The sequence below is a fragment of the Cariama cristata genome, unplaced genomic scaffold, assembly GCF_000690535.1.
Source record: "Cariama cristata isolate BGI_N322 unplaced genomic scaffold, ASM69053v1 scaffold1380, whole genome shotgun sequence".
Lineage (NCBI taxonomy): Eukaryota > Metazoa > Chordata > Aves > Cariamiformes > Cariamidae > Cariama > Cariama cristata.
In genome coordinates, this window is record NW_009592791.1 from 248,771 (window position 1) to 262,946 (window position 14,176).

Genomic DNA, 14,176 nt, shown 5'->3' on the forward strand with positions numbered 1-14,176 from the left:
TGGCTTTTATGTGATACCATGAATGTCTGCTGAGAGGGGAAAAAAAATCTCTCCTCTCTATTCCTGTAGATCTGCTGCAACCACCAAGGGACACTTCTATAGCAGGAAGGATTAAGTCTTGCACGAACTTCAGTGCTTAATGTGCTTTGGACTGGTGACATGCCCTTCGGACAGACCTACCCCAGTTTTATAATTCTCTTTCTCAGCCTTTTGGGCCTCTGGCAGTCCTTTCTCCTCTTTAATTTCCTTCTTGCCTCCCTCCCACTGGGATCCTTCACCATTCAGCATTTCTGCCACCCAAGTAGAAATTTTGATTGTGTCAGACAAGTGTAGAAAGAGAGACTTTTGAGCTTCGGTGGGCTGAGGAGAGAACTGGCGGGGATTTCCTGGGGGCTGAGTGGTGTTTAAGGAGGAAAGAAATGGGCAGTCTCTGTGCCTCTGATGGGCTTAGCCTGCTGCAATGCATGGCCAGGGATTATATCACATCCACAAATAGCTGGAGTGAGGCACGCATTGCATACAGGTGGGGAGCTACTTCTGGAGAGGAGCTACTCTTCCCCACCGAACCTAAGTACAAAAAAACCTAAAAAATAGTGAGGGTATTTGTGTATTGAAAGCTGCCTGACCAGGCAGTATCGGAACACTGGAGACCTGCCCTTTCCTTCAGGACAGCGGAGTGCCCCAGGCACCGAGTCTCACTCTCGGTTATTTATTCACTTTTTATTTAAGGGCACCGACTTCTCTTGGCACGGGTATCTGGGACTAGGTGGAGTTGATAAATTTATGAAACTGAGATTGAAACAGATATTTTTTTTCTTCTTTCTTTTTGTTTGTAGCTTGCCTCATAAGGGATTTCCTTAGTGATTTTCTTCTCTTTTCCTGCCTTTTTTTTTCCAGATCTTCTACCTGATGGCACTCATTCTGTTCTTGCTGATCACCATGTGTCAGTGGTAATGTAGGTGGAAGAGAATTTCTGACTGTTTTGGTTGCAGCTTTTGTGTTTATCTGTTTGGTTTTGGGACACTGTTCACTTTCAGGAAGTATTTTTATCTCACAGAAGTTTCCTTGTGAATAGTGATGCTATGAGGACCTTGTTTTAGCACTGTGAAAGCTACTGGAGGTAGTGCAGGTCTGTCTTCTGCCAGGAACTGAAGTCTTTGATTCAAAAGGCAAAGTAGCATTAAAGAGAGTTGACATTGGTGTAACATTATACTTTCTGGCTCTTTCCCCAGCACTATTGGGTAAATGCTTAGAACCACATTTTCCTCTCCCTTACACTGATACAACCCCAGGGAGCTGCGTGGATTTGCACCAAAGTAACGGAGAGAATTTGGCTGCAAGGTCTGCGTGTAATGTGGTTATCAGTGCATAACTGGTGTGCCGGCCTTTCCCACAACCTCTGAACTTGGCCTGTGAATTGGCACCTGCCTCTGCCTGTGCTCATGCAACTTGGATGGCGATGGACCCAGCAAGAGGGGCTCATGAAGGGTGGAGTTAGAGGAGATGTGACGGTAACTGATTTGAACAAAAAGCTGTAATACTAAATTTATTTGGCACACATGGTGTTTAGGAGGAGCCGAGAGGAGTCTGAAGCACTGGGTGTTGTTGCAGCTCGGGAGGTACCTCAATGAGCAAAGTAACGCTCCCAAACCCAGTGAGCATCCACCAAGGGTGGGAGTGAGAGCCTGCATGCTGTATTTCCATTTGAATGACAACCCAAGCAGATGAGAGAAGTGGCAGGTAACCCACGTGGAATAAAGAAATAAAGGGAAAGCTTGGGAGTACATGTTTTGCATAACCTTTGCTTGCTTCTGGGGAAAGAGGCATGAAGGGGTGGAGCTGAGGACTTGCTTTAATGTTCATTTCTGAGAGCATGTGAGAAGGCACAATGCTGCTGGTAAGGCTTTAGTGCTACCAAGGTGTGCTGTAATTCAAGATTCAAGAGGAGAGGTGCTAGGCAGCTCAGGAAGCCTCTTGCTGCTGCATCTTTATCTGGAAATCAGGCTTGTTTTCATTCCTGAACCTTGTTCTCAATTCTATAGTCAAGAACTTCATATATTGCTAGAAGATACCCTTCTGTAGGCCTCTGTCACTGGAAATGGCCAACAGACACTTGGTGATTTTAGGTAGGCTCTTCTCTATCTTAAAGCAACACCTTCTGCCATGACCTGCCTTCTGGGATGAGTGGGACTCAGGAGCTTCAGAGTCCTGTTTCCCCAGCAGCAAGGGCTGGTTCTGCCTGGTGCTGTGCTTCAGAGAGACATCTCACTTGGCAGGTGCAGGCTGGACTGCAGAGAGTGGAGAGAAAGATTTCTCAGTAAGTATCACCTGAGGACTGCCTTAAGCATTTTTTTAGTATTTGGTCCAAGTTCTGAGAATAAAGCCAAAAAATTTTACTTCATCAACTTTGTCCTTTTTTCGCTGCCTGGCATCGTAGGGAGGTTTTAGTTTGGTGCTTTACAGGTATTCCAGTATGTTATTGTGGAAGTGGTAAAACATGAGGCAAGGTTTCTTTAAGCAAGTTAAAGATAGGTGCCTGTTAAACCATCCCACCCCTTTTTTTCATTGATCTTCATTTTGAGTGCTGTCCTGTCTCTAACCTTTCCTTTCTTGATATGGTTGTTAGCAAGGTTGTCGTGGAGCAGCCTTAACTTGACATAGTATTCTTGCATTTCTTCCTCCTCTCCCACACCGAGCGTGGCACACAGGCTCTAGTTCTGTTAGGGGACAAGCAGCTCCTAGGGGTGACCAAAGAGAGGTCAAAACCCCAGGCAGATTCTTTTCTCTATGAGCAGCTTTTGATGCATTTGATCAAGAAACGTTATTGACCTGTTTGTTAATCCCAGCTATGGCTATGGTCTGAATAGCTCTTTTGGCATTTTGAAAGGGGGGTGGGTGAGAGTCACTGGGGATGATGCTGGCTTGTTTTTGACTCACCGCCTCCTACCCTATTGCTATCCAAAGTCTACATTTTGAGGGAGAGCCAGTGTGGGTTGTATAGCTATGCATGTACAGATAACTCAGATCTGCATCTGCACTTAAGCAGATCTGCACGTCATCTCTCTAACATGGACTTTGTCACAGTCACACCTGCCCATGAGGCATTTGATTTGGATTGCAATTTCTCAGAAACCGCAGCCGGTTCAGTCTCAGGCCATGACTCAGCAGCGCGAGTTATGAGGAATGTGGTCTCTGCAGCTTTTGCTGCTTCCAAATTGATTTCAGGTGCATGTCACACTGTCAGCCACACAAAATTTTCTCTGATTTTTTTCATTTCTGGCTGCTGAGCACCACCAGACTATGACCAATAGAATAAGTGGAAATCTCTTATTGACTGATGTATTCTTGTATTACCATTCCCAAAACAGAGGTGGTTGGCAGAGGAGGATCTGTGCCTCACTTGTCGGCTGCTTTGGGGAAAAGTTAGTATCTCATCTTAAACTGTCGCTGAAGATGGGTTCATGCTGGACGTTGTATGGAAGCAACTGAGGTGCAGGCATATGTTCCCTTCTGCTGACTTGGCTGTGGTGATGCTAACCACAGCCAGCAAAGAGGAGCGAGCAACTGGGAACAGTAACATCTCAAACTGTAGCAGAAAGATTGGCCAGACCTCTCCTGTCAGCACTTGGATTCCCTTGGTGTTCATTGAGGAATTAAAAGTTAACTGAGGGTGGTAGCAAAAAATAGGTTTGCCTGCCTAGAAAACGCTACAGCCAATACTGAAAAGCAGAGGTGGATCTGAAGGCAGTTCTCTCTCTTGGAGTTAATATGGGGATTAAAACACTACTCATATTTGTAGCACATAGGCAATTTTATAATCACTGCTGGTATTTCACCTCAGGGTACTCTGTGGGGTGAAGAATTAATTTTCCACCTTTTTCTAAGGAGTAGAAGCCTGGGATTTGCTGTTAGTCATAAAGGAGAGTTTGTGGCCAAACTAGATGCTTCCTGGACCTCAGAAGTGATTGAATGGTCAGGGATGGGTAAGGGTCTACCACCACACCTCCAGAAATCAAACCTGGGAAACACGCATGCAGAGAAATGCCACAAGATATTGCATGGCCATTTCACTTCCATGTCAACAGGAAAAGATACGACAAGGCTGTGCAAAGCATAAAACAAACTGCTGTGCAAAGCAGTGGCTGTAAAATTAAAATATAGGATGTTTTGTTACATGCAATGTGGCACCTGCTTTCTCCACCCTCATCTCTATTTGTGACAAAAATGAATCTCTTTCTTAATGAAAAAACACCCAATCTTGAGTAAGAGGCAATGTAGACTTTTTTTTTTCACAGTAGGTTAAAGTGGCATCTTTGCACAACACCACCCCCCACCCCAGCAAACCTGCCAGCACTTGAAAGATATAAATAGGGACATTTAGGGAGAAAAGCATATTTAAGTTCCTTTGAAATGTGCTTGGCTAAAGGAATATTTTGAAGAGAGGGAGTGGAAAAACAAATGGAAAATATTTTCTTTAAAAGGGAAAAAGAAGCAACAAACTGTCCTTCCTAAATAGAGATACTTGGCTGGTGTGTACTTTGTGCAGCCGTAGGTCAGACCTTGCAAACAACTACTAAATTAGGTCCAGCTACTTTGATGCTAAAAGCATGGAAGTGCCAATAATTAAGTTGCATCAGATGTAGGAAATTACTGATGTGTCTGCCATGCTCACGATAGCAGAGTTCACTGTGCTGCCATTTGACTGACTCCTTTTTCTTTATGTAAGCAAAAGGAATTTTCTTTTAAGGAAAATTGGCTGGTTTTGCACCTTTATTTTGTTTTCTGAACTGCTAATCCCCTGAAGGTATAGAAGCTATTTGAAAGAGCAAATCAAAGCTCCCATAATTTAGTGTTATATTATTTGTTGATGTATGGTTTGATTTAGTGGCTACTTATTATATCAGGTTACCATATAATTATCTTAATTATTGACTCCAGAAGTAAGGAGAGGGATTATGAGAGAGACAGGAAGGCCCAGTGGAAAGAGCATGGCTCAGAGAATCGAACACATCACAGTGTGCTCTTGGCTCCATCAGTCATTTACTCTGAGCCCGAACTCTTCCTTCAGCCAGCCTGGCCATGAAAATCAGGAGGGATTGCAGGGACAGGACTCAGATGCTGACCCAGGGTTCAAAGAGATGCAGGAGAGCAGTATAAAAAGGACAGAGGAAAGTTCAGAAAGAGAAATATAAAATTAGCAGAAAAAGAATGAATACACACTACAGCATACATTTGCATCAAAGCGTGGAGCACCTACGTGGTCATGGAGAAGGGTATTTTTCCCACGAAGACCTGAAATTTGAGTCCGATCACAGTTCATTTCCAGCCTCTGCTACTGATTTCCCAAGCGAAAGCAGGTAGCCCTTGGATCCCTTTCTGCAAAACAAGGATGATAAAAATCATCCTCCTGTCTTAGGTTTTAGCTATGCAAATTATTGGAGCACAGCTCCTCGCACAACCTTCAGCCATGGTTCTCATGACATTGCAGCTGTTTGTGGCTTTTAGTCTCCTAGTCCTTTGTCTGATAACCATCAACCTGAGCCGAAGGTTTGAGTTAGTAGGCACTACTGCAGTATGAAAGCAACATTGAAAGACTGTCAGTGCAGTCTATATTTCCTGTATTGATAATATTTGACATGTACTGACAAAATACTTCATCTGTTGACAAGCTGAGTTGCATCTTTTTCCCTAAGAGAGGAGCAGACACACTGGTTCTGCTCAGCCTGTGCAAATTACTTTCTCTGGTTTTGCTTTTCTTTCCTGAGCCAAAAAATGGGGATAATAGAATGTATCTATTTCCTTCCTAGAAAAGATCAGTTAATGTGAAATGGTGCATGGTGGCTTAGTGCTGAATAAGTGGGATACCCTAATGCAGCAAGGTATCCTCGTTCTATTGTACGCCTTTTCTGCATACCATCTGGAGTTGTTCTCTGCTTAGTATTTTCAGTATGTACCATATGTTTTTGCATGAAAATTCAATAAAATATGCATTATACATGAAAAGTGCTGTAGTAAATAAAGGAAGGGTGGAATCCAGTCCCCTTTGTGAACGGCAGGGGCCCCAAATCTTCATAAAAGGTTTAGTCTAGTCTGACGTCTGTGCTTTTCTCCAATTTACTCTGTATCAGTCTTTCGAAGGTGCTCTAATTTGAAACAAAACTCTGCTTTCCTAGCGATGTTATTAGATGTACTTTGGCTGCCCTCTGCTGAGAGCACTGAATAAGACAGGGGAAAATGTGCTTTTTCCAAGGAAGGTAACAGTGGGGGAAATTCTCTGTTCGTCCATGCGCCGAGTCGTGTCACTGTGCTGGTGGTCGTCCGTGGTTTGGTGTCTCTCGCCGTCTGTTTGGTGTCTGTCAGTGGGCAAAGTCTTCTGAGCTACAGCCCTGTTTGGGTTTCAGTGCTCACCACTCGTTGTCAAAGGTCAGGTGGTTTTGTAGACTTATGAAAATGTAGGCTCAGTCATTGCCCGCCATGCAAAATTAAGCAGCATTACACAAGGAGTGGCCATGGGACGAGAAGGGCTTCTCTCCCCGGGCACTACTGCAGTTCTGCCGGGTGGGATTTGAGCTGTACCTCAGCCTCCTCTACTCAGCAGAGCAATTCGCTGCTGCGTGCCATTCCTCATCGGGGTGCCGGTTTCTTCCAGTGCCATCTCCCATCCTTTCACGGGCATCACAGTGTTAGCACTTTGCTGGCAAAGGGCAAAGGGTTTGCGCCAACATCAACAAGAATAACTGAAGGATTTGCTGTTTCTTGTGAACAAAGTGCTTCTGGTCTGCCCTGCTCTTGTCTTTGGGAAGCAACAAGCGCCCTGTGCAGATTTTGGTGCACGTATAAAACAATAGCTCTGTTGTAGCTATTAATGCTCTCTGTAATGCTGTTTTTAATACTTTCTAGCAAATTGATTTATTATTATATCTTCAGCTGGGCTGCACACCAAAGCGTTTTGATGATGAAAGGAATGTTATACGCACATTTAATTACTGCCCACATTTTTGTATAATTTTATCATTTACTGTTTTAGATGAGACATTGAGTTCTTCTACAGGAAAAATGCCCAGTAAAAAATAGATGATTTAAAAGCTAATCTGAGATGAGTTTGGCACTTAAATGTGAGAAAACGTAATTGTTCCTTTCTTCCTGCCTTTTCAGATGGTCCTTGATTACCAAAATGTACAACAACTCCCTTATCTGGACATGGTGATTGCAGAGACATTGCGCATGTACCCACCTGCATTCAGGTATCTCTCTTTTCACCCTTTTGATTCCACAGGGTAGATCCCTAGCTGTATAAAATGGAAATCTGCTGTTGGAAGACCAATGTGCCCTTGGTCTCTGTGCCAACACCAATACTGCTTGTGCATTTGAAAGATATAATGTGGCCTATTGAAGGAAAACTGGCTAATACTAGTATTTCTAAAGCAGTTTTTTACAATGGATTGGCCAAGATTACTTCCTCACAGTTCTTCACATCTCCCAAGGTTAGAGGATGGAGCCATTTTGCAGCAGAACTGGCCTTAGAAAGCCAGATGCTGCTGCTTCTGTATGCCTTGGGCTTCGGGGATACAGAACAAAGACCTGCCCTAGCTTGTTGGTCATTAAGGCCCTGATCTGTGGAAGGGTTGTACATTCAGAAGGCTGTATTTTCCATGTGTGTTTAACTTGGGCCCCTACTGTTTTGCACTTAGTACTGTGTTATACTGATGTAGCTAAGCTGATGGCTACATCCATTAAATTTTGAAAGTTTTGCCCCAATTCACACAAGACTAATTTTACTAAGTCATACTGATGAACTGAAAACAAGGGGAAAAGAAATTAGAAAACTGTTTGATTGTCAAATTTCCAAGTTGTCACAAGCATAAATGCAAATGTTAAGAATGGAACTTTTCAAAGTGATCAGGCAGTTGCACTGCTTCTCTTGAAGTTGGGCCAAAAATTCAGATGACTGGAAAGGAGCCAAAGCTGGGCTTGCTGTGAGAGCCTTTGAAAAATTTAGCCCACTATTGCAAGCACTTTAAAATAAAAAAGCTTAAAATTGTATTCTCTTTTATATGTTTACAAAGATCGGAAGTCAAGATTTTTCCATGGACATCTGCAGGATTGTTCAGACAGAAAATGTTGAAGATATTTGCCCCTGGATGAGATGACTGGGCTTTACTATGTTATACATGGTATACAAGTGGAAATTGTTTTGCCAGTTAAAGTGTCAGGGATTTTTGAGTTTCAGCTGAAACACTGGGAAACAATCAATGTTTGTCAGATGGGAAATAGAATGAGAATGGAGCAAAGTTGTTTCGAAGTTTCGGTTGGCATTGTCAGTGGTATTTATTGATCTGGCTTTTATTCTGATGGATGTGGAATGGCTAGGATAGCCCAGTGCCTCGGGAAGATGCTAATTGCCTATGACAACAATAATGCTGATCTAGGGGAAAATTCAGTAGCAGCCAAGCTTGTTACGAAATTATGAGTTGATTTTTTAAAAAATTGAACTTACTAGCCAAAGAACTTTCTTCCCCAGAACTCATGTTTCCGTTGTCACCAAATTCATGTAAGGATGAGAAGGATGGCTTGTCAATGTGTTTTTTAACATGCCAGTGTTTTGTTCCAGGTTTGGAGCCTCTGTTATTTCTTTGTCTATGAGAGAGAGATGGGTGACAGTGAGGAAAGAATGTGTTCCTGTAATGATACCAGAATGACAGCCTTGACACTGAAATCTTTGTTCCACTTTCTAGATACAGCATGAGGAGCAGCAAAGGGAGCTCCTGTGCATTGTCTCACCCCTGTGCTCCCAGTTAGTGCCGGGGAATAGCTCCTAGGCTGAGATAGCAGGGCATCCGCCTGGGTCTGGGCTGGTTTGGGGTCTGTAGTGACCACCCAAGCACCAAAAGATCTAGATTGGGATCTGCCACCCCACATGCACACCCACGCACCATTGTTTTACAAGGTTTACAGACCCAAGCTTGGCTTTGGCAGGTGGCTTTTCTCAGGCTTCTTGTCACGATGAGGTTACTAAGGACAGTCCTACTCTGTCACCTGTCACCACAGGGTGGGAGGAAACTGGAGAGTTTTGTTGCTAACGTCGTGCTTATTTTTGATGAGTGTATGTGAAATGCAGTTTTCCAAAGCTTGTGAGTTGGTTGTATTTTTGTAGCAGCAGCAGAACACTTAGCCATAACCATTCCTTGTGAAGTTTCAGGTGCTATCCCAAGGTGGAAGAGCTTCTCAAATAAACAAACTTGAAACTGCATTTGATAGATTTTTTTCCTGAAAGCAAATCAGCATACTCTTTCTGCCTGTTATTAGAGATGATTGACACATTTCATCTGCAGTTTTCATAAAAAATGAGTCTAAAACCAACATTAGCCGCAGAATTCCAGTTTAACAGTTTAACATTTTGGAAAACTGTAAAAAACGAGAAATGCTTTACTGTGAAAAGGGAAAAAGTTAGCCAGCTGGGTTGGAGATGTGGCTTCTAGGTGGAGATGATTGTAAGCTGAGAAGACAGGAGCATCAGCAACGGTTGTTGTATTTATCTACTGGCAAAGTGTTACTCCCAAAATTGCAGGGTCGGTCCAGCTGAAAAAGTTTACTTTTACGATTCCCTCCTGCTGTGTTTTTACCTTTATTCATCACCTGGGATACATGACACTTACTGTTGCAGGTTCAGTCGGGAAGCAGCTAAAGACTGTGTGGTGCTGGGGCACCGTATTCCAGCTGGGGCTGTCATTGAAACCGCAGTTGGACATCTCCACCACAACCCTGAGTTCTGGCCACAGCCTGAGAAGTTCATTCCTGAGAGGTACGTGGAGTAATGCTTTCCATTCTTAGGCTGAAGTCCTTATTTGGGCCTGTTTAGATCAAAGGCCTGCCTTAAATGCTGTTTCACACATTAGGGTGGGCACAGGACTCCCACCTGTCCAGTGCAGACATCAGATCCTGCTTCTCCTTCACAGCCACTGTCACCCATTATTCACCCGAAGCATTATTTCCACCGAGGAGTACAGTTTAATTTAGATCATATAAACATGTTATTTCTACCAGATTAGACAAGTGGTAATAGTGGTGCATCCCCCAGAGGGTGCGAGGTTTGGTCAAAGTTGAAATGCGATGCAAGTTTTCAGACCTGTTTCCAAATCAGATGCTGCAAATAGTGTTGTTTCTGGATGCAGAAATTCTGAAGTGACATAGTATGTTCACTGGCATGGAGGTACCCAGGAAACTTGTCCAGCTCCTGGCTGATTTAGAGCAGCCTTTTCACCTGTGATCTTATAATGGTGTGAGTACACTGTGAGTGGGGAACCAATCCCATCTCCCACTGCGAATTTGCTCTCTGTCCATAAGTTAGGATCTTGGGTTCTTAGCTTTGCTTGGCAAGACATACTTTCACATGGAGCATTTATTCCCTTCAGCTGGGAGGACACTGTCAAGTTGTGGTTTTGTACGCTGCCCTATCTTGCAGACGCTGAGTTGAGCTTACAGGGAGAGTTTCAGCTGATGTGGTGCTTTGTGGAAGCACAATTTATTTTTGTGGGTAAATGCATTTTAAGCTACCACTACATTGAAAAGTCTACTAAGAAAAAAAGTCAGTGTTCCACAAACTACTGGATGTGAGGCAGGCAGCCCAGAACCATCTTTACCAGTAAGACAACACATGTATGATGTAGGTGGGTTTGCCCAATGCCCTTTCTGGAGCAGATCTTGGCATATGCTCTGTCAGGCACCTTAGACCAAGAAGATGAGCAATGCCAGCGTTAGAGAAGCCCAGAGCTTTTGTTGGGGAGGAATCTTAGCAATAACTGGAAGTCTGGCATTGTTTTTTTTTAGCAACGCTTATCTAGAAATGCTGTCTTAATTGTTTATTCACTGCTTTAACAGTAGTATGAAAGCGCATTACAGGGTAAAATGGATAGTGGGGGCTGCAGTCCCCTTGACTCATACGGTGCTGTTTGTTACGAATCTGAGATTAATTCCCTTTTGAAATTTCCCTGAGGAATGAAGCATAATTACTAACACTCTCCCCAGCTTGTGTCAGCTGGTAATGTTAGTAAGAATTATAAAATAAAAGCTTAACAAAAAATAAATTAGTTCAGCTACAGCCTTTTTTCCTCTAATATTTTGTTTTGAAATCTGCCTCAGGAATAATGCAAGGGAGACTTTACAATCACCAGAATGATATATGGGGGTGAGCAAGGCAAGAATTGCATTAACCTGTTTGCATGGTATATGCAACAGTGCTCAGTACATAAGTTAATGGCCCTTCAATCTCAAATTATGGGCTTCTGTAGTACTTTCTGCAGTAGTATCCCAATCTTATTTAGTATGTCAAAGCATGGGGATGGGGTTAGCAGAAATACACAGTACTATTTTTTTCCAAATCTCAAAATAGCCTGTATTACTTCTCATCTCTTTCTACCCTGCATGAGTTCTCTGTACCTTAGCATTCTAAAGTTCTTGCAAACTGTATCCAAGCAGGTGAGAAATTTTTAGGGATGACCCAATACATGAAGGACTGAACCTTTACCCATATACAGAACTGGAAAAGTAGTTCTGTACTACCAGAACAGCTCCAAATACCTTATGACATGAGAGGACTATGTAGATTTCCAGGGTAATGCCTTCGCTGTAAAGGTTTGCTTGTGTTAAGGGACTGCTCTGATCAGTGACTCAGCACAGGCCAGGATGAGCCTCACCTTATTGATTATGCATTGGCCCTAATAACTTGTACTGACTCAGACTCTGTACTCTTTGTCTGTACATATTCTGTCCAGTATACGTCCAGATGTTGGCAAACAGGTTTGTTTTTTTTTTCCTTTGGACTGTTGTTCAAATAGGAATTTTGTTTCCTTACTTGTGGGGGAAAAAAATAAAAGAAAAAAAAAGGCTTATTTGTAATGGGTTTATCAAGTATTTTAAAGCTAGCTAGTTGATGCAGATCTGCATACAGATTGCCACATTAATCAGTCTTTCCAATTGGACTGAGGTACTTCAGCTCTAAAACCAGAACTATCTGCAATTTCAGCGTTTTCCAGCTGGGAACCTGGTCTCTTTGGGCCAAGAGCAGAAAGAGGGCTGAACTGAATTGTGGTAACTGTCTTCTATGGCCTGCCTAATCCCATGAGATTTCGTCTCCCCTTGTAAGCTTCAAAGAGAAATTCCCGTTGATCTGCATCTGCGGTGCACAGCAGGGAAGCACTGTTACTAATTCTAGTTAGTTCACATTGCAGCCCGTTAGTTTCCTCTTAGCTGTAATCTCTCCCTCATACATGCAAAGGTCTACACAGCTAGCATGTCTGCACCTGAAGTTATCATTCTTCTGAGCCTGGTCATCAAATGAAGGCAATTCATTAAAGGTAGATTGGAAATAATACTAATGTCTGTCTGTCCTCCCCTGGAATCACTGGCTGATGGCCATAAATCAATTATCTGTTTACTTAAGGGTGTCGGCCCCATCAGGACATAATCTGTCAATAGTCCCCCTGACCTGTCCATTAAGACCAATTGAATAACCATCTTTTGAGATGTAAATGAAAAACATGGAATAAGGAACAAAAAACATTTGTTGAACTGGTTTCCATCTCTGCACCTTCTAGGTTTACAGAGGAGGCCAAGAAGGAACGACACCCCTTTACATACCTGCCTTTTGGGGCAGGACCCCGTGGCTGCATGGGCATGAAAATGGGTTTGCTGGAGACAAAAATGACTCTGCTGAGGATTTTGCAGAAGTTTCAATTTAAGGCCTGCCCAGGGACTGAGGTTTGTACATGCAGAGCCTTAAAGGCCATACTTGTCAACTTCAGGGAGTTGACAGTGTGTCCTAGACAGGACAACTGACGTGCTTTTGTGACTTCATTTGAGAAAATGGCTAGAACCATTTCCATAATAAGGAGGGACACGAGGCCTGGACTGTGTGTTTTAATCAAAATGTGATTTAACCTGTATGATTTTTCCTACAAAACAAACAGTTGCAGAGCCCTGCCTTAGTGGAGAGCAGTGTAGCAACATCGCAGTCAAAATACCTTGATTTATACAGAGTGAGAACGAGTGTACAGCTTTCATGGGATCTCAGCACTTTAGTATATGCCTGTTGCTGTATACATTGCCCCTGGCACTTACTCAGCAGCTCTAGAGTTTACAAAGTTAGTTTCTTTCTGTTCAGATCTACAGTATACCTGGGCAACCACTGCCTCAGCCGCTGGCTGTAAATTCTATTTAATATTGTACTACCACAGCTGACTGTAAAACAAGTACTTTACAACTTCCACAGTAATCCTGGTATGAATTGGTCCCCCAGCAAAAATGTCTGTCTGTATGTGGGGGTGTTATACACACACAAACAAATACATACAACTGTACATAAGATGCTCTTTTTTCTTTCAGATTCCTTTGCAGCTGAAATCGAAAGCCACACTTGGACCAAAAAATGGAGTCTACATTATGCTAGAATCTCGCTAAAAGAAAATGTGCATCCTGAAGCCTCTTGCAATGAGACCCCTCGTTCAGTGACTCACTGGGTTTAATTATTTTTCAAAACTCCAAAGGCAGGTAGGAGCCCAAGTCCCACTGATGGTCAGTAGGTGCTGTCTCACTGTCCCTCTGTGGGAGAGCCTCCAGTCACTTTTTTAAATGAGATGTGGGCTCCACAGTCTTTTTGGTGATTTTCAAATTGCTGTGAATAGAATCTGTAAAGAAGCATCCCACTTTCACTTGCTTTTCTACATTACACTTCCTTTCACTTGTCTTTGAGAATGCTTTCTTCATGCTCAAGTTCAATAAATGAAGAGGGTGTTAAGTGTACACATGATTTACAATAGATTTTAATTACAATTCATTATCATCTCACACATCCTTCTCATGCACTTATAAGTCCCTACTCTAGAAAAAGCCCAAGAGGCACCACAGTTATAGCAGAAGACCTGGGATCCAGTGTATTGGATTTTATAATGAACTCCGCTAAATATCAAAGCTGAGTCTCCTGCACAATGCTTAATCTCTCCCTGTGTCTGTAAAGTGGAAGGAGTTGCACCTTCTTTGTGTTTTTGAAGTGACTTGAAATACACTTAGATTGACAAATTGCACTTGGCACATTGCGTCGACAAGACTGAAGAGGAATGAAGAGTTCCCCTGCTTACCGGTTAAGTTCCACCAGCTAAGACCAAAGAAATGAGGTGACAGC

General features: G+C 42.9%; 1 protein-coding gene across 1 annotated transcript in view; it reads left to right on the forward strand.

Moving 5' to 3' along the window:
- TBXAS1 (thromboxane A synthase 1 (platelet)) overlaps nucleotides 1-13,692 on the forward strand; it is a 228,274-nt gene extending 214,582 nt beyond the window's left edge. The window contains exons 10-13 of the mRNA XM_009694752.1: nucleotides 7,156-7,244; nucleotides 9,665-9,802; nucleotides 12,594-12,756; nucleotides 13,381-13,692. Coding sequence (XP_009693054.1) covers nucleotides 7,156-7,244; nucleotides 9,665-9,802; nucleotides 12,594-12,756; nucleotides 13,381-13,455 — 465 coding nt within the window. The 3' untranslated portion in view covers nucleotides 13,456-13,692. The remainder of the gene's footprint in view (nucleotides 1-7,155; nucleotides 7,245-9,664; nucleotides 9,803-12,593; nucleotides 12,757-13,380) is intronic.
- The last annotated feature ends 484 nt before the right edge of the window (nucleotides 13,693-14,176 follow it).